A 27,942-nucleotide genomic window follows, 5' to 3' on the forward strand; every position below is an offset into this window, starting at 1 on the left:
TGAGAAGTGAGAAGACTTTTTTTTAATTATATTAGCAAACCCAGTTGATTTGTGCTCCAGAACTGGGCCCAGAACAAAGGCAAGAGCTCTGTTTTCCAAAATATCTGATGGGGGCATGGGGCATTTGCAGGCAGCTGGCAGGAGAAATTCCAAAGCATGTTATTTGGCAAATCAGGATCTGGACCACCCTCAAGGACACGAGCACCTTTGGTGTATGTTCCCAAAGCTCGCAAAGTGAGGCTCTGACCATCTCAAGGACATCATGCTTGCATGCCAGGGTTATGTTGTGTTTCCCAGACTCAGCTGCCCCTTGGCAGCTCCTGGCCTCTGGTGTTAGCCTGCATGCAGTGGGCCTGTTTGAAATGTGGGCAGGGGCTCTTTTCCTCTTCAAGGTCCTGAGTCCTCATAAAGGGCAAAGGCAGATGACTCGGTGGAACAGGTCTCTGTCATCATTTTTTTTTTTTTTTTTTTTTTTTGGTTTTTGGGCCACACCCGGTGACGCTCAGGGGTTACTCCTGGCTATGCGCTCAGAAGTCGCTCCTGGCTTGGGGGACCATATGGGACGCCGGGGGATCGAACCACGGTCCGTCTCCTAGGCTAGCGCAGGTATGGCAGGCACCTTACCTTGAGCGCCACCGCCCGGCCCCATCATCATTCTTATAATATTGTCTTTCCAGTATTCTCAGCACATTCTAGAGACTTCATGACAGCATGGTTCAGCAGACATGGTTCTCTGGGGCTAACTTACCCCTTCCAGGTGATTAGTCTCCACTTGTGACAGCGCTTGAGCAATACTTTCCACATGCAGTTTTGCTAAAAATTAGGTAACCAGGGGTCTGGGAGATGGCTCACAAGGCTGGAACACATACTTTGCATGTGTGAGCCAGGTTCCATCCCAGAACTGCTTGGCTCCCAGAGAATAGATAAGTGTGGAATCGCCCATTCTCAGTGCTGTGGCCACATATGCACACTCAATGAATGGTAACTACAACAAAAACAAAGTCGAGTGGGGAGAGAAATCCCACAAAGTTGCATTCTTATTTATTATTTATTTAGTTTATTGACTTACAACTACATGTGGAAGTCCTCAGGAGTGACTCCCAGCAGTGTTTGGAAAACTAGATATGGTACCAAGAATTAGAACCAGTTTACACTGGTGACCTTTCTATCAGGCTGCTGAACCTCTCCAGACTCTGTACATTCCTTTCACATTTATTTACTAGTGACACCTGGTAGGTTTTAGGTATCCTCAACTCTGCAACACAGAGAAGTAAATTGTGTCTTGGAGGACAGTGATCCCTGTTCCTAGAGCAGATGGTGCAACCTGGGTCCCAGAGCAGACGCGTTCATGAACCCCAGCTTGTCCTTTACCTCCTTCCACCCTTCAAGAAACTTCATCAGCATTAGTCATAGCAGGAATAATAACTGAATCCCCTGCCTCATCCTCCTTTCTCCCCTGATCTTGTGAAGACCATAGATAGGAGTAGACTCCCTTCCTCAGCAGACTTCAGTGGCAGTCATGGTGTGGGGTTTGTGGGTGGGGGATTCTGTGATCTTAGTGACCACTGGAGTGTTACAGTTTGTATCCTCTCTCCTGCACACACAATTTTGAAGTATATAATTCATCTCAGTTATTAGACTATTTACCTCTGAAATGTTTTTAGCTTCCTAAATATTTTTAAAATGTCTCCAGCTCCCTTTTCTGCCAGTAACTCCCAAGTCCAAGCCTTCCTCTCATGGTTCTGTGTTATTTCCTCTGGCTGCTGTAACACATTACTATATACTTAGGTAGCTTTAGATGACAAAAGATGGAGGTCAGAGGTCACAAATGAGCATCACTTGTCAGCATGTGGCTGCGTGGCTCAACTCTGCCTTCAAAGGGGGATTTGAGTACTTGTTAAATCTTTCATGCAGGAGCACATTCTTAGTTTCCTCTGAAAACCTTTTGTAGAGCAGAGAAACTCTTCACTGGAATATTCTCAGTCAAATCACATTTGCAAACACTTTTTTTGGTGGGGGAAGGGTACATAAAAGGCGTATTTATTAGTTTTAGGTATTAGAGAGTGGATATATTTGAACATTTTAAAAATTCTGTCCCACAGGTATATTCTTGCTGAAGTTCCTTGAAACATGCAGACTCTGCCCACTTTAACTTTAAAATTGACTTTAAAGTTGACCCCAGATGACCCTAAAGCAGCTGTTGTTATCCCCTGACCACCACCGGGAGTAAGGCCTGAGGACCATCAGGGACAGCCCCAAAAATCAAGGAAAAAAGGGAGGGGCTGGAGCAGTGTCGCAGAGCGGTAAGGCATCTGCCTTGCCAGTGCTAGCCTAGGATGGACCTTAGTTCGATCCCTGGTATCCCATATGGTCCCCAAGCCAGGAGCTATTTCTGAGAGCATAGCCAGGAATAACCCCTGAGCATCACCGGATGTGGCCCCCCAAAACCCAAAAAGTATAAAATAAAATAAAATAAAATAAAATTTATTAGTAGCTCCTGTGGCCCTGGAAGTCCTAATTCCTTAATTGGCCATGATCTCTTGCTGTCTTTCTCCCACCTCTGCCTCTTTTGTCCATCCCTTCCCAGAGGAGGACTTGCTTTCTCCTCTCGGCCTTTGCAAATTGGTCCATACACTCTCCCCCTTTTCCTTTTTGTGACTTACTCTAGTTTAGACTTCAGGTTTCTCTTCCTCCACAAAGCTATCAGGTGCCCTCCTGCTCATGGCATGGGTCTCCAATGCCTGGTGTGGTGCTGACACTCAGTAAATGCACAGTCTTCTATTTGGTGGGGCCCGGGGTGGGGGTAACTCAGGGCCTCTGAATACCTGCTTTGCAGGGTATGGTTGAGAGTTTACTTTATGCCTTTCACATGCACCAAGCATGGTCTTGCAGCTCTGTTTGAGTGAACTCTGGCAGTACCACAAGCAGCTTCTGACTGCACCCCAGGCCAGTGTGTGGGAGCCCTTCTCTAACAGGTTGTCTCCAGTGAGTTTCACTGAAAGGTGCGCCAGCCCCATGGCCACAGAGTGCAATCCATGGTCAGTGCCTGCATGAGTGACACAGGTGGAATGGGCCACCCTGCATCATCACCCAGTCGTCCAAAGGGAGGGGGCAAGTGAATGAATGAAAGAGACAAATGTTGAGAAGAGGGGGCACCTCTATTGCCACCCCAGCAAGGATGCTGCCACCACTGGGAGTGCTAAGCAGGAGGAAGTGCTCTTGCTGGTGAGGCTTATCTGTGTACATGCCAGAAGTTTCCACAGATCTTTCCTCTTTAGCAGAAATAGGGGATTATGTAATGATGAGGCCAAAGGAAACATCTTCATGCTTATTGTTTTGTTTTCTTTCAGGCCATTCCTGTATTTCTCATTTTGCATAATGTGGCTGAAGTGATCAACTACTGGCACCAGAAATGTTTTCGGAAAGAGGTAAAATAATGCCGCATGCTGGTTTCTCTCCCCTGGCTCTTCATCTCAGTGCCTCTCTTTTAAAGTGGCCCAAATTAGTATCTTTTCTGTTCTCTATCATCTCTTTGCAGTCTCAGGGATAATGGTTTGGATACCCTTTTGATTTACTAGAGCTAATTGGGAATGTGTTTTGATCCTTCTGTCCTGTAGCTCCTGCCCACCCAGGCCAGCTGAGTCAAGCCCCGGGTGCAGGAGGAGTGAGCTATGACTGCTTGAGCAGGGGACCATGCCCACAACAGCTCATGGCAGCACCAGGTGGAAACCCACTGCAGTGCCCAGCGAATGCCAGAAGGGTGCCTCCTCCACCTCCGAAACCCCTCAGTAGAAGCTCTGTCTCCCACTAGCAAACAGGTCACCACCCTGCTGTGCCTCCTGGAGAGGTTGGAGGAGACAACAGTTGGTCTCCTATAAGAAGTATATAAGTATATAAGAATATATATTTATCTATAAGAAGTTTTAGCACAGTTTGGCACATGTTAGGTGTTCTGGACTTGTGAGCCTAAATTATTCATGTTATTAGCCATAATTTTAATGTGGCTCCTCTTTGGGGAGTTACTTTTTATTTATCTTTTATCATTTTCTTTTCATTTTTGTTTTTGAGCCATATCCAGTGGCCCGTAGGGGTTACATGCAAGGTAAATGCTGTCCCCATGATTTTTGGACTATGCTTAGGGCTTACTTCTGGCAGTGCTCAAGGAGCAAAAAGCAGTGCTGGGGATTCAAACTGGGACAGTCTGGGACAGTCGCATGCAAGGATTTAACCCTGTACTATCTCTCCAGCTCAGGAGCTGCTTCTTGCCTAATACAGGCATGTTTGAAAAAAATATTTTTCAATCAATTTTGGAACTTTACTTTTTTGTGTAATGCCAGGAATGGAAAGTAGACCTCATCCGTGCTTGGAAAGTGCTCTCACTCTGAGTTGCATGCCTGGCCTGCTCTGTGGGAACTTTTTGGGGGGTAGGAAAGTCACACCTGGTGGTGCTCAGGGGTTACACCTGGTTCTGCACTCAGAAATCACTCCTGGTAGTCTCGGAGGTGGGAGGTGGGGGGGGGGGACTAAATGAGATGCCAGAGAACCAGTCCAGTTTGGCATGTGCAAGACAAATCCCCTATGTGCTATCACTCCGATCCCTAAGGGGACTTTTAAATTGCAGAGAGGCCAGTTGGAACTCATCACACTCTCCAGGGAAGATATCTAAACTAGAGGGGAAAAAAAGATTTTCTGAGAGATGTGTTTGGGCCACAACTGGCAGCGCAGGGCCTACTCCTGACACTGTGCTCCAGGGTCACTTCTGGCTATGCTCAGGGACCATGAATACTTCCACTTGTAAAGTCTGTACTCCAGCTCCTTGAGCCATCATCTGGATCACAGAAGTGATTCCAGGTGCTCAGGGATTGATCACACCTGGTTCTCCTGCATGCATAGCAAACACTCCAGCCCAGGCTGGGGAGGGTGGAGTGAGATCCTGGTGGACTTTTTCATATCAAAGGAATAGATTTAAAGGGAAGAGGAAATTGGGGTGAACTGCCTTTGTTTTGGGTTAATAGCTGGGGATTATTTTACAATGAGGTGTGGATTTCTAACTTCCACATCTTTTGGCTGCTTCTGTGCTTTCTTATCAAATGCTTCTTTGCACAATCCTAGAATTTGTAGTTCACAATCAGGAGACTTCAAGATTGCAAGGAGAGGTAGTACTGGAATTAGGCACTCTCCCTGTTGGCACATGGCCCAGCTGGATCCCCTCACCACAAGGTCGCTCCAGCACCACTTTCTATGACTCAGGTTATCCCAGCACTACTGTACAAGCCACACAACATCCTCAAGCCCTTTCATTGCCTTGCCAACGCAGTAACACAGTTGGCCAAAAATTGCCGGGAGTGGTTTCTGGATTCCCCTTGAATCATGTGGGAGATCCCCCACTCCCCTACTCCAAATAAAGAGAGGAAAAAATAATAAGAAGAGGGGAGGAAAAAACAGCTTCTCATGGTTATGAGTTTCTTCCTCAGGGCAAAAAACTAACTCCCCATAAGGACTAGTATAGAGGCAGAAAATACCTTGGTTAGAATTTCATTTCTTTATGTCAGGGAAGCTTTAAGCACCAACTTTAGATTTCTCAACCTGCTCTTTTTATATTCTTTCTAGGGGTGGAGGAATATATCTTCTCCTTTTTAGTGTTTCTTAATTTACACACCATGCCAGAGACATTTATAGCTCTGCTTAGTGTGACAGCAGGATTAATGAACAGATTTAAAGAGGCAGGCTGAAATGGTAGTTAAACACCAGCTAAATTTTGGGCCCAGGAGTAATTCAAGAGCCTTGAGTGCAGGTGTCCCTAACTGAATCCACTGTGGCCTCTGAACACCACTGGGGATGTCTTCAAAGCTCAAAAGCTCCAGTTCTTCATTCTCTTCCCCTACGCCAGTGAAGAAAGCCAAGGCCTAAAGTAGTAGAAAGTGCTCTGAACTACATCACTGGCTTTAAGAGGTTTTATTTTTCTTGCTTAAATGATTAGAGCACTGCTTTATAAGCTGGAATTCTGGTTTTGACACCAGCACCAGGCTTTGTGGCATACAGTGCAAAAATAAAGACAAATTAAAACCAAATTTCTTTCCTTATACGTGTGTTCCATGATTTCTGTCTCCTTTCATTGGTGGATGGGATTCTAAAATCTTCAGCAATCATCACTTTTCATTAGTAAACTCACCATTCTGGTGAGTGGCTAGCTAGATCATAGCCAGAGAACTTGGGCCAAGTGACTCAACTCTGGACACTGAGTCATTTTATCCCACCCAAACAGAAATGTCCCCAACAAATAACACTAAAGTGCAGCAAACTGGTAACCCTCCAGTAAATGTCTATGTAATAACATTTATCCTACTATCTAAATATTTTTGGTATAGAGGGGAAGAAAAAGTTTTAAATGTTTAACTATGTCTCTTTATTTCTTACAGAAAACTTCTCTGTCAAATATCTGTAGGTAAGTTTTAAAAGTGAGATTTTTAAAATCAATACTAATGCGAGACCATTTGGTGAGAGCAAACACAGGTTAGGCATATGCAGGATGGGTGTCCTAACCCGTGTACTATCTCCCTGGCCCTAGCCCAGTTCTTTAACTTTGATAGCGAGGTGTTTTTTTATGATTCAAACTTGAGTCTTAAAGAGGAAGTTATTACAAACATTCACATATTTTTTATTTTGTGTCTTATTCTAAAATGAGTTATTTCTCTCGCTCTTTCTTTTCTGAAATGTTTTATTTCTGCTAGGAAAAAAACCATGCTAGATTTCAGATATTGATGCCTAAAACTTCATCAAGAATTGTACAATACTGGTGGGGAATGAAAGTGGAAAACATGTACTCAACTTAAAAATTTTAAGATGCTGTTTGCAATATATAGAGTTTCTTTGGGAAGAGTCAGAGCAGGAATCTAAGAGTTGGCCACATGCAAGGCAATCACCTTAACATTCTCTCTCCTCTCTCCTCCTCTCTCTATCCCCCTCTCTTCTCTCTCTCCCCTCTCCTCTCTCCACCCCTCTCTCTCCCCCTCTTCTCTCTCCCCCTCTTCTCTCTCTCCCTCCCTCTTCTCTCTCTCTCTCCCCCCCTCTTCTCTCTCTCCCCCCTCTTCTCTCTCTCCCCCTCTCTTCTCTCTCTCCCCCTCTCTTCTCTCTCTCTCTCTCTCTCTCTCTCTCTCTCTCTCACTCTCATTCGGAACCATACCTAACAATATTCTAGGGCTATTCTCAGCTCTATGTTTGGGGATCAACCTGAGTGGTGATGGGAGTTCATGTAGTCTCTGGAACTGATTCAGAACTTCCACATGCAAACATGTACTTCTTACTTACATGTTTTTCTAAATCATTGGTGAATAAGTTGCAAAGATAATAGTCTTATCCCTAAGCATTTCAAAGTGTATCTCCTAGAAGTAGAGCTCTCAGGGGCTGGAGAGATAGTACTGGGGTGAAGGTACTTGCCTTACATGCAGCTGCCCCAGAGTTGATCCACTCCACTGTGTCCACTATGAGACAGCACAGAGCCAGGAGTAAGCCTTGAATACTACTATCTATGTATGATCTTTAAACAAAGCAAAAGTAAAAGAAAGAGGTAACTTGAAGGTTTGCACCTCTTGGTTCCCTTTACTCATTTTGCCTGCTCCAACCCTCACCCTTCTGGCAACTGCCAATGTTTTCTGTCTCTGTGATTTTTGTTTTGCTTTTTATGATGTTTTCTTTTCATAAGTGGCATAATCATTGTCTGATCATCCAGTTTTCCACTAGTGTATTTAGGGAATGTGTAGCTTAAAAGCATCTGTCTATTCTGAGCTTACATTGCTTTTGTCAAACGAACCAGCTGTGGTTTTGCCTGTCTCTGAGAAAATGATCGAGCCCCAGTGAGTTTCCAGTGGACCATAGGAACAAAAACTCTATAAGTAATGGGGTTCTCAGAGAATGAACATGGAAACTGGACTTGGTCACATGAGATTTTTTTTTTTTTTTGCCACACCCGGCAGTGCTCAGAGGTTATTCCTGACTCTCCACTAAGAAATAACTCCTGGCAAGTTGGAGAACCATATGGGATACTGGGGATTGAACCCTGCTTGGTTGCATGCAAGGCAGACACTCTCCTTGCTGTGCTCTCACTCTGACTCCATTATACAGGTTCTTTGTTTCATCAAATCTGCATCAACGTATTTCAGCTTGTTTGGGAAAATGGCTCTGTAGTAGAGCATGTATTTACCTTGCACATGTGGGGCCCTGGCTTTGGTTCCCAGTAATTCTTACCCCTCGAAAGTGTGTTTCAGCCTTTCTGTCTTTGCATTGAAAAGTGAACTTACATGTTTGATCTCTCTCTTTGCAGTGCCTTCTTTATTGTGGCTGCTGCAGGATTCCTTCCCTTCAATGATGTTCAGGTAAGTGGAGACAAAAGTCATTTTCAAGTAGCTTTTTTTCTCTGAAGCTTGGGTGTACAAAGCAGAATACTCGGACCCTTCTTTTTAGAAGCCAGCTAACTTTGGCCTCTGCAGAGGCATGTGGAAGCTTAAAGGCAGAGCACCATTCTTGTGGGCACGTGATCTTCAGAGCTCTGGGTGCTGGGGTCTGTGCATGCTGCCCTATCTGATCTGGAGAAACTTCAACACTCCTGTCTGATGCTTTGAGTTGTCACTTCTTGTCTCCCATCTTCAGGGACTTTCACTTTGTTACCTGAGTTTTTCTTTCTTAGGCATGGAGGACCCTATATACATCTCACTACTGGTCCCTTTTCTTTTCTCTACCTCAGCCAGACTCTTCCTATCAGGAAGAATTGTTCTTGTTTGGGCTGGGGTCAGAGGCTAATCAGAAACAGTCAACAGATAATTATGACCCTAGCAGGCTGGGGGGCTGTGTGAGGACTCTAGAGGATGTTGGGAGAACACCTGAGAACTCTGAGGCCTGAAGAAGTCAGAATAGCTAACCATTACAGGGTCCGAATGTGCTGGGTGCCCGGCCCTTTGCCAACACTTTCTGCTCCTTGTTTTGTTTAAAAACCCAACAGCTCCAAGGTAGCAACTATTGTTATCGCCATTTTGAGAAAAAGAGTAGAGCTGAGGAAAATCCAGTGATTCTTGGTGGTGGGAACAGCATGCCCTGAAAGTGGACTCTGGCTTTGCTTTTTGGCCCATTTCTTGGTGGGAGAAGATCAGTGAGAAGCCAGAGCAAATGAGAGCCACCAGAATCCACAATCTGCACTTGCCCATGTGTGCTGGGCTCACCACTGCTCTACAGTGTGTCTGTTTGTGGGGAACAGAAAATAGGTCACACAGTATGACAGAAGACATGCATATGGAAAGAGGAGGGAGTGCTCTTGGATAGAAAGATTTTCAAGGACTCTGGTGCCTGGAGATGCAGTTCTCTGGTTTCTGGAGAGGGGTTAGAGGAAAAGACAGGGGTTGGGGGAGTGAAGGTGGAAATCGAAGAGACCCTGGGGTTTGGATTTGATCCTGAAGTCATGGGGCTGTGTCTTGAATCCATAGAGGCCATGCATAAATTTGCCTTTGTAGAGATGGGAATGGGAAATGGGGTCTTAGAGGCAGAGTCCTGCAGGAAGGGGACAAGGCTATCAGATGAAATGTGAGGTGGGAAGGGTCTGCATCCAAGAGTCCTGCCTGGGCACCGTCAATGCCTTGTGAGTGACATTTAGGGGTCCTTGTTGGCCACTCTGGACCCATTCGTGGGGTAGTAACCCCGACCCTATTAACCTTACCTCCAAAACCCCAAAGCTTGAGACCATGAAAATTACTGAACCCTATATATACATATTATTTTTCTCTATACAGACATGCATCTGATAAAATATGACAAACTGTCCCGTAAGAGTTGAAAAACAATCTCTAAGCATCAAGTAGGAAATGGTATAATATCCTATATATTGTGAGTTTGTGAATAGGATCTCTGTCTGTTTCTGTCTCTGTCTTTCTCTCACTCATTTTAACTCCTCTCTCTTCCTTTTTCAAAAGATCTTACTGTGTGGCCAGAGAGGTAGCTCATCAGACTGTGTGTGTTTTGCATGTAGAAGGGCCGAATGCTTTGAATCCTCAACACCACATATTCTCCTGAGCACATTGGTGTGACCCCAAAACAAAATAGAAATGATTTGACTGTACCTGTGTTGTTCCCTGGTATAGCTGAAATCACTGCCCAGGAAACCATAGATCTAGGGGAATGACAGTACTTAGAGCCATTTTATTTTGGTCGGAGTATTTGGGTCACACCTGGCAGTGCTCAGGGGCTATTCCTGGCTTGGCCCTCTATGCTCAAGTGACCTCTGGTGGGGATTGAGCAGGGTGGGTTCAGGGTTCAGTGCAGACTTTCAGTGCACTATCTGGCCTTATTTTGATTTGTTTCTTTAGGGACAAAGGCTATAAACATTTAAAATATTGTTATTGAAATAACATTGTAATTATATAAGTTTAAACATTATATATATATGTTTTTAATATGCCTCATATATCATCATCTGTATATAGTAACAAAAGGAACAATTACTTTTTTTAGATTGAGAATATGTGCTCTATGGAGTCAGAGCGATAACACAGCAGTAGGGCATTTGCCTTGCACTCAGCCAACCCAGGACAGACCCAGGTTAGATCCCTGGCATCCTATACAGTCCCCTGAGCCTGCCAGGAGTGATTTCTGAGGACAGAACCAGGAGTAAACCCCTGAGTATAATCAAGTGTAGCCCAAAAAATAAAAAATAAAAGAGAGCAAGGATATCGGCTCTTGCATTAGAAGTCTCTTTTTCCCTATTTGTATTGTGATACTATGGTTTACAACATAATCAATTTTTTAAACCCTGTGTTACAGTTTGATCCAGATGGATATTTCTGGGCTATTATTCACTTATTCTGTGTAGGTAAGTTTCAAAAAAAAATGCTTGCTTCAATAGTTAAGGCTCATTATTCATCTCTTTGCATATTTACTTCTTAGTTACCTGGAATATGGACAGTTCAGTGCAGGGAGTTGTTTAAAAACCAAATGGCATTTAAAGACATTTTCTGATTTGATTATCCTATTGTGGAATTTGCCTCCATTGATTACTTTTTCAATCTTGTCTTTTTCAATCAAAATTCAATCCTAAATGTTTTCAATCTTCTTTTATTAGTGATGAAAATGAATTCATTCATTTATTATGGTTCAGGCTTTCCTCTCTCAGGTCCTAGTGAGAAATCCAGTTTTGTTTTCTCTGAAACTGATGGGACTAGATCTGGAAGTTGGTGTCCAGAACACACTCCTGCAGCAACACACACACACACACACACACACACACACACACACACACACACACTGAATGGAATCAAAGGACCACTTGCCTTTATTTTAATTCATGTGTCCACTGTCTGCTGCCTGTTGCCCTGGGCAAAGGTACACAGTGTTCTCACTTGGTCCTACATACAGACTTCAAAAATCCCGTGGCCTTCCTCTTTATCTATGTCCCTGACAGAGGAAATCAATGGCTTCCTGTTCATTGTCTCCTTCTGGTGGTCTAGAGCTTGTACTGAGCGCATATCACTGGGTATTGTTTAACAGGCTTCTGTGACCTTTCCTGAGTGTTGTTAGTCACCCTGTCAGCCATAGACAGAGTATCAGGGCAGCAGCTTCCCCTCTTTGAGCCCCTGCTTAGTCCCCTGTAGCTTCATGTGCTGTCTTTTTAGCAGGGAGCAATGACCTGTTCTTTCCTTTGCAGGGATTTATAAGATACTCCGGAAGTCCCAGAAACCGAGTGCATTAAGGTAAACTTGGAAAGTTCAGTGAGTTGGGGCTGGGGAAGTAGTTCAGAGGTCTAAAGCTCAGGTTTGACTGGAAGTTTTGGAGGTTGAAAACCACCAGAGGTTGTACACACCACACACACACACACACACACACACACACACACACACACACACACACACCACTACTGAGTATCTACCCCACCCCCTCTCCAAGGAAAAGAAGAAAATTTGTACTTTAGCACTTAGTTCAAGGAAGGGTGGAACATGTAATCTTATGAACTGCTCCCAGATCTGCAGAGGAAAGACTGGGTAGGCCAAAACTATCTGTTCTGCCATGGGGTCTCTCAGCTACATCACCACTGTGAAGAACACTAAAGTGTCTGGCCTCATTCTTCAGGGGCAGCTGTTTAGATGACATTTCTACCAAAATTATTGTGATCAGGGGCCCAGGATGTGTTTCAGTCAGTGGTAGAGCCTGTGTATCCTAGTTGTGAGGCCTGGGGTTTGATCCCTGGCAACACACACACACACACACACACACACACACACACACACGCATTTGTGTGTGCACATGTAAGTACAAAAGCAGAACTCCTTTGTCTTCCCCCCTTATTTCCGTAGTTCCTTCCTAACCTGATTTGGTTTAGACTAAATTGTTCCCAGCCATTAGCTTTCTTATTGGGTGAAATAAGGAATATGTGCCGCACAGTCAATGAACTGGCTACAGTGAATGTGGATGGAGAAGATGAGAACTACAGCTACAGAAGCTGTAGCTCAGTGAACCTAGTCTGGCCCACTGACCCCGTGACCTGCCAGGGATCCCAAGTCCTGCCTCCTGGGAGGAGGTTGTGCACTCAGGGTGTGAGACTGAGGGTTTCAGAGCATCTTTTGCCTTTTAATAAAAGGACTTTGCAGGGCTGAAAGGATGACTTAGAGTTGGAGTGTGTGCCTTACACATCAGAGGCTGGGATTCTATCTCAGGAGTGACCTGTGACCACCCATCCTTAGTCTGGCCCCAAACAAATGAAGAAGCCAGTGGAGTTGCCAGATAAAATACAGGAGCACTATGTTTTAAATTTGAATTTCAGCTTAGATGCAAATAATGTTTTAGTTTAAGTATATCCTGCCCATTATTTGGAATCTATTAATAACAGAGCTTGATTCTTTATCTGGAATTCAGATTTACTTGGACATCTTTTATTTTTATGTGGTGGCCCTAGAAGGCAGGCAAGTGGCTTGGAATAATATATATTCTTTCAAAAATAGAAATTGGACACAGAAGAAATAATTTATCACAAGTGAAAACATGTGTGATAGTATTAACCTATGAACTGTCTTTTAAAAAGCAACCAGAAAAAAAAAGCAATCAGGAGCTAATTTAGAAAATAAAGTCACCTGAAAATCCAGGGATGTAGCTCACTGGTCAAAAGATTCTCATAGAGGATGAGGCTGTGGGCTTATCCCCAGAGCTTGTATACACTCTGTATATAGAGATATGCATATATACTTACGGTGGTCTTCATACTAGTTATTGATAATTTAGAAATTATATATATACTTTACTAATGCAGATGATTATTTTGTATGTGTGTAAAGTATTTCTGTTATTTCATATGTTCTTTTTGATTTTGTCTTTTCATTTTCCAGTGACTTTGACCAGCAGTACTTCAACTATATATTCAGGTAAAGTATCCTTTATATTTTCCAAGAGTGTTCCATATCCCTGTAGGGCTAGCAGACCAGTATCATTTTCATCAGGGAGTCTCAGTTCATGTGCCTGCCAGGAAGACAAGTTAGGTTATTTAGGAGAGATCCCATTGAGGACTGCAGAGTTGTCTATAAGGGCTCCCTACCTCTGAAGACCATCCCATCCCATGAAATAGAGTCCTTGAGGCTCACATCTCTTTTCCCAGCTTTTGGTCTGAGCTCAGGATTTCCCAGCTCAAGTGGCTCTGACAATCCCCTCACCTTCTTTTTATTGTCTTCCTGACATTCTGATGTACTGTCCCACTCTAGTCCCAGTACCATTTCTTTTTAACATGAGCAGACACCAGTTCTTTTGTTTATTTAATAGAAAATTGGCAGTGTTTCCTACTCATGCACCACTTATTTTGCAGATAAAATTTTGTGTGTGTTTCAAAGGTTGATATTTTCTCTGGGGTACAAGGAACATACAAAGGAACAGAGGAACAAAATAAAATTTACCTCGAGAAGGTGTATATTCCTCACTTATCTCCATTTATTTTCCTTGGGTGTAGGATATTTTGGCTTCCTGCCATATCATCTGTTTGGAACACTAATGAGGCTTCCAGTAATGCCATAAATATTTATTTAACGAATGAGTTTTAAAATCTGTTATTTGGAAGACAGGAAGATAGTTCAAAGGGTTGGTGCGTCTATTTTGTACTCAGGAGGCCAATTTGATCCCCAGAATTGCATGGTCCTCCTGCTATAGTGAGGAGTGACCCCTGAGCATCCAACCAGGTGTGGCCTTTGAGTACCACTAGGTATGCCCCTGCCAAAAACAATAATCTGGTTGTGTTGTTTTTTTTTTTTTTTTCCTGCCTAACCCTTCTAACATCAATTAATTACAAATCAGTTGAGGCAGTTTTCAGGTAAGTGGAGGATGGGATTGTGGTGTAGGCTAGCTTGGAAATTTAACTCACCTGTAAATTTCATGACAAAAACAGATTTAACTCATAACTAGCAGCCAGCTCTTACTGTGAGACTATTTGTGACTTTTTTATTTATTGGTTTTTATGCCACATCAGTCGATGCTCATGGATTATTCTGGGCTTTGCACTTAGGGTTCACTCCTGCTTCAGCTTGGAGAACCATAGGGGGTGCTGGAGAGCCAACCTAGGAAGGCTGCATACAGGGCAAATGCTCTATGACTGTCTTCTGTACTATGTCTCCAGCCCCAGTATCTGCTCTGCTTAGCTAACAATAACCAAGATGAGGTGACTTTGCTCATTGAATGGGACCTGGATGCTCATTCTTTGCAGAGCCGATTCCACTCTTCTGCCCAAACCCAGGGGAGTGACAACATTTTCACTCTTCCACGGGAGACATGAACTGGACCAATTCTGTAACACTAGTGTATATGACTTAGTTGCTCTTAGGCTTGGTTCACTGTTTCTTGGCAGAGGGCAGAAGCCTCATTTCTCAGTGCAGGAAATCTGATGGCTTTGTGATTTCTTTGTCAGTACTGGGCTCCTGGCATTCGCTGCTCATCCTACAGGTAAGTGCTCTCTGTGTTCTATGGTGAGTTTGTTTGAATGGGAAGTGTAGCTCTTGAAAGCCAGTGCTCTGACCTCATCCTCTGAGGAACATTTTGTTAGAGAAGATAGTTACCCAATGGCCAGGATTGCCACGAAGTCGAAACTGTTGCTGATAACCAGGGTTTTGGTGGCAGAGGACTTGTTTTGCATGTGTGAAGCCTGGGGTTCCATCCTTAACACTCAAAGGGCAGGAGCATGTGCTGCCTGTAGGGACCCTTAGGATCAAACCCAGGCACAGTCTAGCCCTCCTGAGAACCACCAGGAGCCACTCCCAAGCTCAGAGCCAGGAGTAGCCTGAGAACATGGCCATGTATGGCCCCCAAACAAAACAAAACATAATTAATACCAGACTGAGCGGTGCTCAGGGCTTACTCCTGCTCTGCACACAGGTGGGGCTTGGGGGACCACATGAAGGGTCAGGGAAAGAACTTGTTCAAGGTAGGTACTTGTACTACCTGCTGTACTATCTTTCTGGCCCCTGTGGATGATTTCTTGGCCCATGAATTTTTCCTCATCCCAGCTTACGTTTTGTCACCTATCCTTTTATCTGGCATGATCCAGTCGTGTAGACTGGTTCTGAGCTGCTACATATACGAGTGGTTATATTGTCCTCTTCTAAAGTCCTTCAAGTGTGTACAATGGTTCTGCAATTCTTATGCTAAAGGCTTAGTGAAAAAAATTAAATTTATCCTATATCTGAGCAGCATTCTTTTATAAATGTCATGTTAAGTATAATTTTTGTAATTCCAGGTTAAATTAAGTTTGTGGGTTTTTTTTTTTTTGTTTTTGGGCCACACCTGGCGGTGCTCCGAAGTTACTCCTGGCTGTCTGCTCAGAAATAGCTCCTGGCAGGCACGGGGGACCATATGGGACACCAGGATTTGAACCAACCGCCTTTGGTCCTGGATTGGCTGCTTGCAAGGCAAACGCCACTGTGCTATCTCTCCGGGCCCTAAATTAAGTTTTAAAATGTATTTTTACCTTCTTGCTGCCTCCACTACTCTCTAGATACTTTGCGGGTTTAGGGATTGCCTGAAATAATCTTCTTTAGTGGTTTTATTATTTTGACAGGTTGTGAAGTTGATACCAAAGATAAAACAGTCTGACTAATAAGATGTCTGACTGAAAGATAGGTTTTATTGGCCTATCTCCTTAAATTTGTGTTTATTAACTGCTTGCTACAGATAGGCCTTAGCCAAGACCTTGCAAATCTCTGTGCGTCTGTTTTATGTAGATGAGAAAAGTGGAGCAGTCATTTCTTCAGTCCCTTTTAGTTCTCGTCTTTGTTTAAAACAGGGATCTGGGGAGATGGCTTGAAATGCTGTTGCACTTGTTCAACTGCTGTAGCCTTAGGTTTATCCCCAGTTGTATGTGGCAGGGAGGGTTTCACCAAGCCAAGACTAGACTCACTCCCTTAGCACTGTGCACCGCTAGCTGAGGCCTAAAAGCAAAAACAAAGATAGCAAAAACCAAAAAACTAAGACCCAAACATGACAACTGCTGCTTCATACTGTTTGAGCAGGTAACCTCAAGAATTAATAATGCTCTGCCTCTGCTAACATTTCTGATTACTTATATCTCATAAGCACAATCTAAATGACTGTCTTCTGTCAATGCATTTCTTGCCCACATGGAAGCATGTTCCCTGTTTCTGCCGACCCCCCCACAGCCTGGTGCTATTTCATATTCATAAAACAAATGTTTTATGTCCTCACCACTAGCATTTATTGAGGGCCTACCCCTGTCAGATACTAAATTATGGAACACCATGATACTACCCTAATAATTCTCTCTGAAGCCTACTTCTTATTGTCTCCTTTAGATCTCTTGCTTTACACAACAACATGGTTCAATCCCCAGCACTGTATATGATTCCTTAGCATGGGCAGGTACCTCTCCTAAAGCAGAGCCAGGTAGTATTAAACTATTAACCCTGTATTATTAAAGCTTCTGTGGTCCTGTTGTTGCCCCCCTTATCACACTTATCACTTATCATCTTTCCTAGTCAAGCCAGGAGGTTTCCAGCCAACAGAATATTGGTATTTTGAATCTACTAAATGCCCCACTCCCACCTTTGAAATGTTTTTTTTTTTTTGGCCAGGATTGCTGGAAAGTCACACTCACTGCTTCTTCTTGGCTCCCCATGCTTTCACTCCCTATGTGATTTCTAGTGGATTTGGATAAATAATTTTACCTAAATCAATCACTCCTGGCACTAGAGGGCATGTCTGACATGAGCAGGGCCCTGAGTGCATTCCCTGGCTCTGCATGGTCTTTGAAGCACCATCTGATATAGCTGTGGTTTCCCCCAGCACTGCTAGTGAAGCCCTCTATTCTCCAAAATAAAGAAAACTCACAATTATTTTACCTATTAAGAAAGAAGTTGTGGGGCTGGGCGGTGGCGCAAGAAGTAAGGTGCCTGCCTTGCCTGCGCTAGCCTTGGACGGACCACAGTTCGATCCCTGGCATCCCATATGGTCCCCCAAGCCAGGAGCAACTTCTGAGCTCATAGCCAGGAGTAACCCCTGAGCGTTACCGGGTGTGGCCCAAAAACCAAAAAAAAAAAAAAAAAAAAAAAAAGAAAGAAGTTGTGCTTGATTAGTCATTACACTTGTGATGGTCAGGGCAGGAAGGAATATCAGCAATAATCTAAGGTGCCACCACATTTTCCTTGGTGAAAGATGCAGAAAGCCCTTCACTCAAGTGAAGTGATGGCAATAATTCAGACAGTGGGTAGGAGGCTGGTAAGGAAGTCTGCTGTGTGCTTTCTGGATTTTTCTATTTTGTTTTTTAAAATCAAAAAATAAAAATTTTGGTTTGGGGCCACACATCAATGCACAGGTTACTTCTGGTTTCACACTGAGGAATTACTCCTAATGGTGCTCAAGGGGTTATTTGGGATTCCAGGGTTTGAACCCAGGTCAACTACAAGCAAAGCAAGTGTACTAACTTTTATTTTTATTTTTATTTTGATCATAGTGGCTTACATATCTTTCACATTAGTATTTTAGGTACATATTAACATTGAATCAGGGGAATACCCACCACCAAATTTGTCCTTCTTTCTTCCCCGTTTCCTTTCTGCAACCCATAGCCCCCACCTTCACCCCCCAGGCTGCTAGAGCAGGTGGTCCCCTCTTTGTCTAGCTTACTATCAGTGATCATACATCTGTTTGGTCCTGGTGCCCTCCCTTGTTTCTCCCTCTATTTGAGAGGCTAACCTAGATAAATCGAGTTACATGGTTTTGTTTGAGGGAAAGAAAGGCAATAGAATGGGGTAAAGATTAAGCAAAAAAAATTTTTTTAAATAAATAAAAATATGCTGAAAATGGGCGAAGTCCTTCTAGTGGCTATCAGCCTCAGTTCGAGAGAGGACATGAAAAGGTAATTGAAACACCATAACGATACAAAAATAAATGTCAAATTAAATATCCAGTGAGACCTACAGCAATAAAGATAAGCACCACACAATAGTCTCGGTTCTGAATTCAAATCATGCCGGAGTGCAAAAAGAAAGAGAAAGATAAGATAAAATAATATAAAATAAAAAAGGAGACATCAACTTCAATATCTACACCAAAATAAGGATGTCAAAAAAAAAAATCAATCAGGGCCCAGAGAGATAGCACAGCGGTGTTTGCCTTGCAATCAGCCGATCCAGGACCTAAGGTGGTTGGTTCGAATCCCGGTGTCCCATATGGTCCCCCGTGCCTGCCAGGAGCTATTTCTGAGTAGACAGCCAGGAGTAACCCCTGAGCACCGCCAGGTGTGGCCCAAAAACCAAAAAACAAAAATCAATCAATATATATGTGGAAAAATGATTATTTTGTGCTTTTTTTTTTCTTTTTTTTCTTTTTCCCCCTGCATAGGCACAGTAACTATTGGGGATATTATAGAGGGAATTCCCTTGGCCTAAGAGATACAGGGTTTCTCCATCCCTGAAGTATACTGTTATGGGATTAACTATAGACTACTTGCATGACCATTTACTCTCCCCTCAGAGCTTTTGTGGTGTATGGAAGACTTCTGCTTCGTCATGGATGGTAAAATCAGTCCTCTGTATCTAGAGATCTTGGTGACTGTGCAGCTCAAGGAATGGAGCTTATGATGAAGGCTTTTTTTGTGGTTCTAGCAATTCTGCTTCTTCAGTGTTGTTTTAATTCATCTTTTGTAGTTGGTGTTCTTGGTCATTATGTTGCTCCTGTGATGGAGCCTGGGATAGAGTCTTTCGTTATATTTCTGGAAGACCTAATATTTGTGCTATTACCCCAAGCCCTGATTTTTCTCTCTTCTATATGCTTTTGTAATAGGGCCCACATTTAGCACTGCTGTGGGACACTGTTGCTACAGATGGTGGTTCTTGGGGTCCATATGGCACCAGGGCTTGAACTCAGCACCTCATACATGCTAGGCATTTGCTACTTCCTGTTTTTAGTTTTAAAGGTTTGTGTGTTTTGTTTTGTTTCCTTTATTTTAATGAACATACACTTTTTTTTTTTAAAGTAAAGACTCCTAAGGAAGCAAATACTTCGATGTTTTACATTTCCTTCTGGAGTTTTTGTTGGTCTGATGTTTTTGTCCACCTGTTTCTGAGTACAGTCATTGCTGGTTTATGCATCTTGGCAAACATCCCCACATCCCCCACATTTCCAGCTTTTCCTGCCTATACACGAGGCCATAACTGCCGTATAAATTCTAAAAGATGTTTCCAACTTGATATAACCTCCTAAATCCTATCAAATGGAAACATTTGACTTTTGATTGCTAAATTTCAGTCAATGCATGAAGTCTGTGGGTGCTTAGTCTGGAAATACAGCATGGCCAGTAAGCATTAGGTTGCAGAATTACTTGGGTAATGAATAATTGAAATAGGCTTTATCCTTTTTGAAATGATAAAAAGCCATTAAGTACTGGTGATTATTGTGCAACCCTGAAAATATACTAAAAACCACTGAATTGTATATTTTAAAAGGGTATAATTTCACACTCAAAAGGTGTGTTTGTGGGGGCTGGAGAGATAGCATGGAGGTAAAGCGTTTGCCTTTCATGCAAGAGGTCATCGGTTCGAATCCCAGCGTCCCATATGGTCCCCTGTGCCTGCCAGGAGCAATTTCTGAGCATGGAGCCAGGAGTAACCCCTGAGCACTGCCGGGTGTGACCCAAAAACCACAAAAAAAAAAAAAAAAAAAGGTGTGTTTGTGTATGTGTGTGAGACAGAGAGAGACAGAGAGAGAGGGGGGGGGGAGAGGGAGAGAGAGTGAAATTCATAGTGAACTGTGTTGCAATTAAAAGTAGAGGAGGGGCCAAAGAGATAGCACAGTGGTAGGCCGTTTGCCTTGCATGCAGCCAACCCGGGAGGGACCCAGTTCAATTCCTGGCATCCCATGGTCCCCCAGCCTGCCGAGGGTGATTTCTGAGTGCATAGCCAAGAGCAACCCCTGAGTGCTGCCGGGTGTGATGCAAAAACCAATAAAGTTTAAAAATTTAATTAAAAAAGGAGTAGAGAGGATTATTTAAACAAAAATAAAGAAATTCTCTTTTATTCGAGAATTTGTTTGAAATTTGGTGATGTCAGAGAAGGATCTGTGCAAGGATTAATTTTCCTTGCCCTTTCCTAGAAGGCCCCTTGTTGTGACTCAGGTCTGAGGGGTTATCTTTGGACAACCTTAGAGCAGAGGCTTTCTTCAAGACTTTGCTGAGCTCCTGAGAATGGCTGCAGTCTCGCCACCCTTTCTGTGAGTAATGAAGGCCCCATAGGCCTCAATAGCCATCCTTTAAGGCTCAGGCAACATTCTTGGGAAAGGTGTTGTAATGGTTTCCATTCAGTTTGGTGGAGAGAGTGCTCAAAGGACTGAAGAACATATTTTGCTTGCAGAAGTCCTGGTTTTGATCCTAGGTACCCCCTATGGCACCTAGCACCTCCAGGAGTGATCCCTGAGCACTGCTGGGTCTGACCTAAATCTGACCCTATGAAAAGAAAAACAAAACAAATGACGTAAAGTGGGCTTTCTTTTTTATTTCTGGACCCTTTCAAGATATAGATGAGGTGAGGATTTTTATATGATTAATGCATTCCTTAGAGCTGTGATTTTTTTTTCCCTTGGTCTTCTTTCCAGTCTTCCTCATTAGGCCCCTCCCAGAGACTGGGCTGTTATAAAGCTTCCAGCATTGCTCTTGGGTCCAACTTGCCTCCCTGCAGTCTCTTTGATGCTCAGGCTTATTCCTGGCTCTGCATTCATTCCTGGTAGGACTGGATGTAGTGTTGGCGATTGAACTTGGGTCAGCGTGTGCAAGGCAAGTGCCTTATAGGCTGTACCATCTCTGTGGCCACTACCTGCAGTGTTGGAGATGATGGTTGCTGAGAAGAAGCAGAGTTTCAGAAATGTCCAGGCCCTGAATTTGTGTCTCTCCCTCTGCTACCCCTCATTATTACACCAGAGGTTCTTGCATTGAGAGGGAGGTTAAGAAAGGACCAAGCTCCAACAGCTGGCAAGAGACCAAGCAAATCCTTATGGGTGCTCCTTTGACACTCTCTGGGTCTAAGGTGTCCTCAGCTCTCACTTCTAGGTGGGGGGAAGGGACCTCACAATCAAAGGAGTCCCTAGGGCTAGGGATATCTACTTGGTGCTGTGCTTAAAATGGCAGAGAATGACAGCTTTTAATTTTCTCCAGGAAGCATCTCCTTTGAGTCATACACACACACACACACACACACACACACACACACACACACACACACACAATCATGCACACAGAATATTCTTTTCTAATTGAGGGGAGAGTTGGATAAGTTAAAATGGATTAGATCAGAGGTCCCTAACCTACACATGGGTGGTATAGAGCAGTACTCTATGTATGTGTCTAAACCACAGAGCCAACAACACTGTAAATATGAGGCCCAGACTATAATAACCAAAGTTTAAATGTGCCTGTAATGGCTGAAGAGTAGGAAGGAACTTGAGAAGAGAATACTGGAATTGGGATTTGTGGTGAATCATGGAGTACCGGAAATTCCATTATGAACAACGATATGTTAATGTGCTTCAATAAAAATAACAATAAGACAGCAGAGCCACTTTGGAAGCAAAACAACAACATTTATTTGACTTATGGCCACCTTTTCAGAAACAAAATTACTAGTGTTCCCGCTACTGTAGAAACTAACTTTTTTACTCAAACAGAAAGCACTTCCATGCCCAACCCCACGCCCAACCCCACCTGCAACCCAGGCTATACTGCCCAGTATTGTCCCAATGTCCCAATGTTGGGACTCTGTACACTTGTTGCTCCCGGCTGACTTCTTGACCTCCAGATTAAGGAGCAGACCTATGCAATGGTCCACAAGGCCCAGCCCTCCACACTCCCAGAAATTCCAGCTTTGAAAGAATTAAGCAATCTGCTGTAGATATGCTTAATTCTTTTTCTCTGGACATTTTTGGAAGGCTCTCTGCTTTTCTTAATCTCTTGACTTCTTGTTTGTGACCAATTTTGAATTCCAGAGAGGAAAGCAGCCAATATGTGTGATTATTTCCTCTCACCCCAAGTGGAACTAAAAGAATGAAACTTACTTCACTAGAAATAAATGTACCCTTTGGACCTTAAACTAAAATGAGTTATGTGTAGTCATTCTGGACAGTTATGTAATTAAAGACCAAAGAGAAAAAGGGAAAAAATGTCAGAGGTATGAGTTCACAATCTTTTTATAGACATGGGGCAGAGGAGAATAGAAAACTTTAAAAAGTCTTTGTGTCCTATCTGTAATTGGGCTGCCTAATGAGGAGGCAGATAGCTGTTTTGAAGTGCTCAAGGTCCATTCTGTCTCCATTATTAGGTTGTGTAATCTTAGCAGGAGCTCTTTGGTATCTCTGAGCCCCAGTTCAAACATCATGGTAGGCCAGGAGATGTCTCAGAGGACTGACCACAGGCTTTGCTTGAGAGAATCCTGGGTTTAAGCTCTGGAACCATGTACTACCAGCACCAAGTAGTCTCTGAGAACTGCTAGATGTAACATCTCTAAAACAAAACAGGACCAGTTGGTGAGAGAATGAAATTTCATAGAGTTGTCTTGAAAATTAAGAGAGAGTCTGTGGAGAAGGCCTGGGGGGCGGGGGAGCCCTCAGTGCAGTCATTCCAGGGCTCGGAAGAAAGCCTAGTAGAGCCAGTGGACTCAGCCTGGGAGCTCGGTGCTCAAAGGACAGCTGAGCTACTCTTGTTTTTTGTGTGTTGGAGCTGTTGGGGATGGGGATGGGGCATGGGGGCCCCATTTGACCTTTACTCTCCTTCTCAGGTGATCTCCCCAGTGTCTTGGACTTCCCGTTCTTGAATTTCTACAGATTCCATGGCAGCTGCTGTGCCAGGTAATCTTTCCCCCTTACCTTCACACCACTCCTGTCTATGATATCTCTCCTCGGTGATGTTCAGTTTGCTGCCCTTGCCCTGGATGGGGCTGCTAGGGAGGTACAGACAGCTCAGGCCTTCATAAGGTCTGGGGTTTTCCCCTCTGTCAAACAGCAGGCACCCCAGTTTCACTCTTTTGAACCTATACAATGTTGTTCGAATAACATTGAGGATGAGCCAGGATACCCCATTTAGGTTTTCTCCACCAGCAAATCTTGCATACAATTTCTATGTAGCAAGCTGATAGAGCTGATTCAATCCAAGGGAGAATTCAGTCAAGAATTCGACCTTGGCCTTCCACATGGTCCTGAAACTTCCTGAAGACCTTGAGAGAGCTCTAAAATTCCAAGAAACAGATTCTGGACAACAGAAATAAGGCACTTGCTGGTGAGAGAACTGATGATTTGTATTTGTTCTTAGGAAGCTCAGAGATGGAACTCAGCTAAATACATCTGTACAGAGACACAGACCTGCTCTCTGATCATTAATAGCCCCCACTTACACCCCGACTTTATTATGTATTACTTTATTATTCTGAGAAGTGGACACTCTGCTTTCTGCAAAGGCTCAAAGCAGACTCTACTATGATCAAAGCATCAGTTGGGTTGAGACTCCAGCTTGACTACTTACTTAATCTTTGAGCCAACTCTTTGTCAAGCCACAATTTAGTTTTCCTTATGCGTAGAAATGTAAATAAAGCCATAGGCGACTGTATTAAATAAGGTATATGAAGCCCTGAACATTTGACCTAGCCTCATTAAAGACAGCCTTCCTAACCATCTACTCTGACTGCAGCAGAGAGAGAAAACCCAGAGGGAAGTTGGATGGACTCTGCACAGGCTCGCCAGGTGCAGAGGTGTGAATGTCTAGAGCAGCCTCCTCTAGGTTCCAACCTTATATGGTGCCTCTCACTTACTCTCCCTGGCCCAAACCATGTTTCCAGGGTGATGTGTGAAGGGCCAGGGAGAACAAGGTCAAGGACCTGGTGTTCCAATTTGCTCATGAATGAAACAAGAGAGGCTTGGGTTGAGTGCCCTTTTGTTCTGGAAGTTTCTGCTTCCCATCTGTTAGGAAGAGGGTCACTCACTGTGCTTTTTCCTCCAGAGAAGGACAAAGGGATAAAGAGGTTCAGATTTGGTCCTGGTTGGCCAAATTTCAATGTCCAAGGCTTTTATGGATGAAACTGGGGTCATCCACGTGCAAGGCAAGTGCCTTACCTACTGTATGATCTTTCAGGCCCTTTGAGGTCCTTTTATTTATTATTATTATTATTATTATTATTATTATTATTATTATTTAACTGTGAAATTACAAAATTATTCATGATTGAGTTTTAGGTATACAGTGTTTCAGTACTGATCCTTTCACCAGTGTCCACTTTCTTCCATCAATGTCCTTTCCATACCCCCTATTTACCTCCTACGAGTCTGCTTCTACTAGAGGTACTCTTTTTGTTTGTTTGTTTGTTTGTTTGTTTGTTTTTTTGTTTTTGATTTTGGTTTTGGGGCTACACACAATGATATGCTCAGGAATATCTCCTGACTTGGGGGACCATATGGCACGCCAGGGATTGAACCGAGTTCTGTCCTGGGTCAGCTGCGTGTAAGGCAAAAGCCCTACCACTGTACCACCACTCCAGTCCCCCTGCTCTTCAGATTTTCACCCAAACCCTGATGCTTTGGCAATCTTGTCCCACCATTTTGTTCTATTAAAAAAAAATTGAGATTCTGCCTCAGTTAACACCAAGCCCTGAACTTTCTATAGGAGAGTATCAGAGTTCTCTCCTATGGGAATTTTTAAAAAGAAGAACAAGAGAACTTTCCTACACATTTTCCCCTCTCTCTCATGATTTTTCCAGAGGCCTCCCCAATTCCTTTTGCTGGAATGCTCTCCTCATCATTCCTGAGCTCTGCAAAACTAAATGAATTTTTAACTTGGTGGAGTTCTAGCTCAGAGATCACTAGATAGGTGAAGGCAGAGTGTTAATAAGGAACTAGTACTGTTGAACATATTAGCTCGTAGTGCCTTACTGGGACTGTTCTCTTCTTCCAGTGGAGTTCTGGGTTTCTTTGTTGTGATCAGCACTGTGAAGCTCCGAAGTCTTATGGCCCCTGTGCAATGCGCAGCCTGGATTTTCTTTGCAAAGGTGAGTGTGTGTGTGTGTGTGTGTGTGTGTGTGTGTGTGTGTGTGTGTGTGTGTGTGTGTGTGTAAGAGAGAGAGAGAGAATGAGAGAGAGAGAGAGAGAGAGAGAGAGAGAGAGAGAGAGAGAGAGAGAGAGAGAGAGAGAGAGATCTGCTTCCAGGCCTTATCCAATATTCTGTGTAGATGCTACTTTGAGCAACATGAGGTCTTTCTATTCACTGGTCCATTGAGCTGGCCCTTGACTTATCCAGGCAACAATTTCTGAGGCCTCTGCTGTTTTATCAGCACAGCTTCATCCTTCTTTCCTTACACACACACTTCTCCTATGAGGGCTCCAGCAGTGCTGTTCAGTCCCACAGTGTGGACTGTTAGTTGAGTGATATGGATTAGCATTGTGGGATTGCTAGGCCTGGATTGCTCAGCTACACCCACAGTACTGGAGGGCCATGAGATGCCAGGGATCGATCTCAGAGCCATGAACCTACTCCCCAGCATGATTACATAGCTATTCAAGTAGAATGTAAAGAGTGACTAAGACACTAGTTTTTAGTATGACTTAATGAGCTGGTTGGGAAGCTGGAAAAAGACTAGCAGAAATGTATTTTAAGGAATAGAGCTCATGGATACTCAATGGACTGGAGCTCATGGTTTGCACTCAGGAGTCTGGGGTTTAATCCCTGTCACTACTGGTCCCACCTGAGCACCACCTGACTCTGCCTTGTGTCAGGGCCCCCCAAATTCATTTAGTTTTCTAAGTATTAGCCATAACTACACAATAAGCAGAGAATTACATGTTTACAAAAAGCAACAAAACTTCATATAAGCAGAGCATGAGTTTGAGACCTTCTTGTCTAGAATTTTCCAGTTCTCTTTTCTACCTTCATCATTGAGATGTTTCAGGCAGAGCAGCTTGAAAGTCCTTTGCTGCTACTTCTAGAAGGGTCTCACACACCGTGGAGTGTAATTCTGAAAGCAGTCTTCTCAGTGACAAATGGACAGGGATTACCTTGGGTTTGTTTTCTTCCTTTGAGCAAGCAGTAAACAGATAATGCCTCAGCCCTTTGTGTAGTTCAGATTAACCCTGTCTGTGAGCATGAGCAGACAGATAGAATGTCCCCAAGATACCCACACAGACTAGGGGAACCCGGAGGCGAGTAAGCCAGCAGAAAGAAAAAGTTGAAGTTTGAATGTGCATCCCACGTGCTACACACGTCAGAAACAGAGAAAAGCAGCTTTTCTGGCTCAAAGGGTTTGGACAAAACTGTTAGCGGGTCTTTGCCAGAAAACTAAGCTTTGCAGACATGGGGTAACCCCAAGAAAACCAAATTTAAAAACAAAAATGAAGTGAAGACTAGCAACTATGTATGGGTGACAGATTTCATACTCTTAGCCCAGAAAAATTACCTCTGGGTGTGCCCCCCAATTTTTTTTAAAAAATGAAAACTTTTTGGTTTGGGGACCACACTCAGTGGTGCTGAGGGCTCCTCCCAGCAGTGGTTGGGGGAGGATGTGGTGCCAGAGATTGAATCCAGGATCCTGCATCTGAAATGTGCATTTCAGCCTTTGGAATAATCTCTCTGGCCCCACACAAGGAGATTTATACCTTTATACAGTATAATCAGACTGTCGAAAGACAAAGAAAATCTTGCAAGCAGCTAGAGAAAAGTGGCCCAGCATCTCTAGGACAAAGATATAATCGGTGACTGATTTCTCATAAAAAATAATGGAAGCCAGATGGTAGTGTAATAGTTCTTTCAACCAATTGTTCAGTGGATAGCAAAAATGTTCTTCAGATATGAATGGGAAATAAAGACATTTCCAGAGAGAGAGATTTGTTCCCAGCAGTCATGTCAATAATCAGATTAAAGGTCAAAATACTAAATGCCCTGCTCAAACAGATATAGTCAGACTAGTCACATGATGTGTATGACCCCTAATACCATGTGCGATGTTTGGTGCTGTTGCAGCAACAATAACAAAACAAGGTGCAACCAAAAACATACCTTCCCCTGTAAAACAAAATAGACTGAGAAAGGATAGAAAACTGAAATGATGCAAAAGTAGCCATAAAAGACCTAACTGGAATCACCATGTTAAAATTGACCCAAATAGATAATCACAAGAGATATAGCTAGGGAAAACTAAGAATTTAAGAAATTTAGGATTGATATGCTGAAAACTACAAAACCTTTCTGAAAGAAATTAATGAAATAGTAAGCAGAGAGACACAATTTACTTAAGGCGGGCATTTCTTCTAAAATTATTCATAGAAAAAAATTATTCATAGGACCAGAAAGGAAGCTCTGTAGATTGGTACATGTGTTTTTCACGCAGCAGATTCAGCTGATCCTCAGTTTGGTGTATTTCCCCCAACCACCACCAGGAGCCATCCCCTGAGTAAAACCTGAGCACT

At 43.4% G+C, this 27,942-nt stretch overlaps 1 protein-coding gene across 1 annotated transcript in view; it reads left to right on the forward strand.

Moving 5' to 3' along the window:
- The window catches only part of TMEM241 (transmembrane protein 241), a 118,037-nt gene that overhangs the window by 35,697 nt on the left and 54,398 nt on the right, over positions 1-27,942 (forward strand). The window contains exons 5-13 of the mRNA XM_049770198.1: positions 3,351-3,428; positions 6,420-6,445; positions 8,321-8,372; positions 10,804-10,852; positions 11,684-11,729; positions 13,356-13,391; positions 14,915-14,949; positions 23,277-23,346; positions 25,439-25,532. Coding sequence (XP_049626155.1) covers positions 3,351-3,428; positions 6,420-6,445; positions 8,321-8,372; positions 10,804-10,852; positions 11,684-11,729; positions 13,356-13,391; positions 14,915-14,949; positions 23,277-23,346; positions 25,439-25,532 — 486 coding nt within the window. The remainder of the gene's footprint in view (positions 1-3,350; positions 3,429-6,419; positions 6,446-8,320; positions 8,373-10,803; positions 10,853-11,683; positions 11,730-13,355; positions 13,392-14,914; positions 14,950-23,276; positions 23,347-25,438; positions 25,533-27,942) is intronic.

The sequence above is a fragment of the Suncus etruscus genome, chromosome 3 (genome assembly GCF_024139225.1).
Source record: "Suncus etruscus isolate mSunEtr1 chromosome 3, mSunEtr1.pri.cur, whole genome shotgun sequence".
In the NCBI taxonomy this organism is placed as follows: domain Eukaryota; kingdom Metazoa; phylum Chordata; class Mammalia; order Eulipotyphla; family Soricidae; genus Suncus; species Suncus etruscus.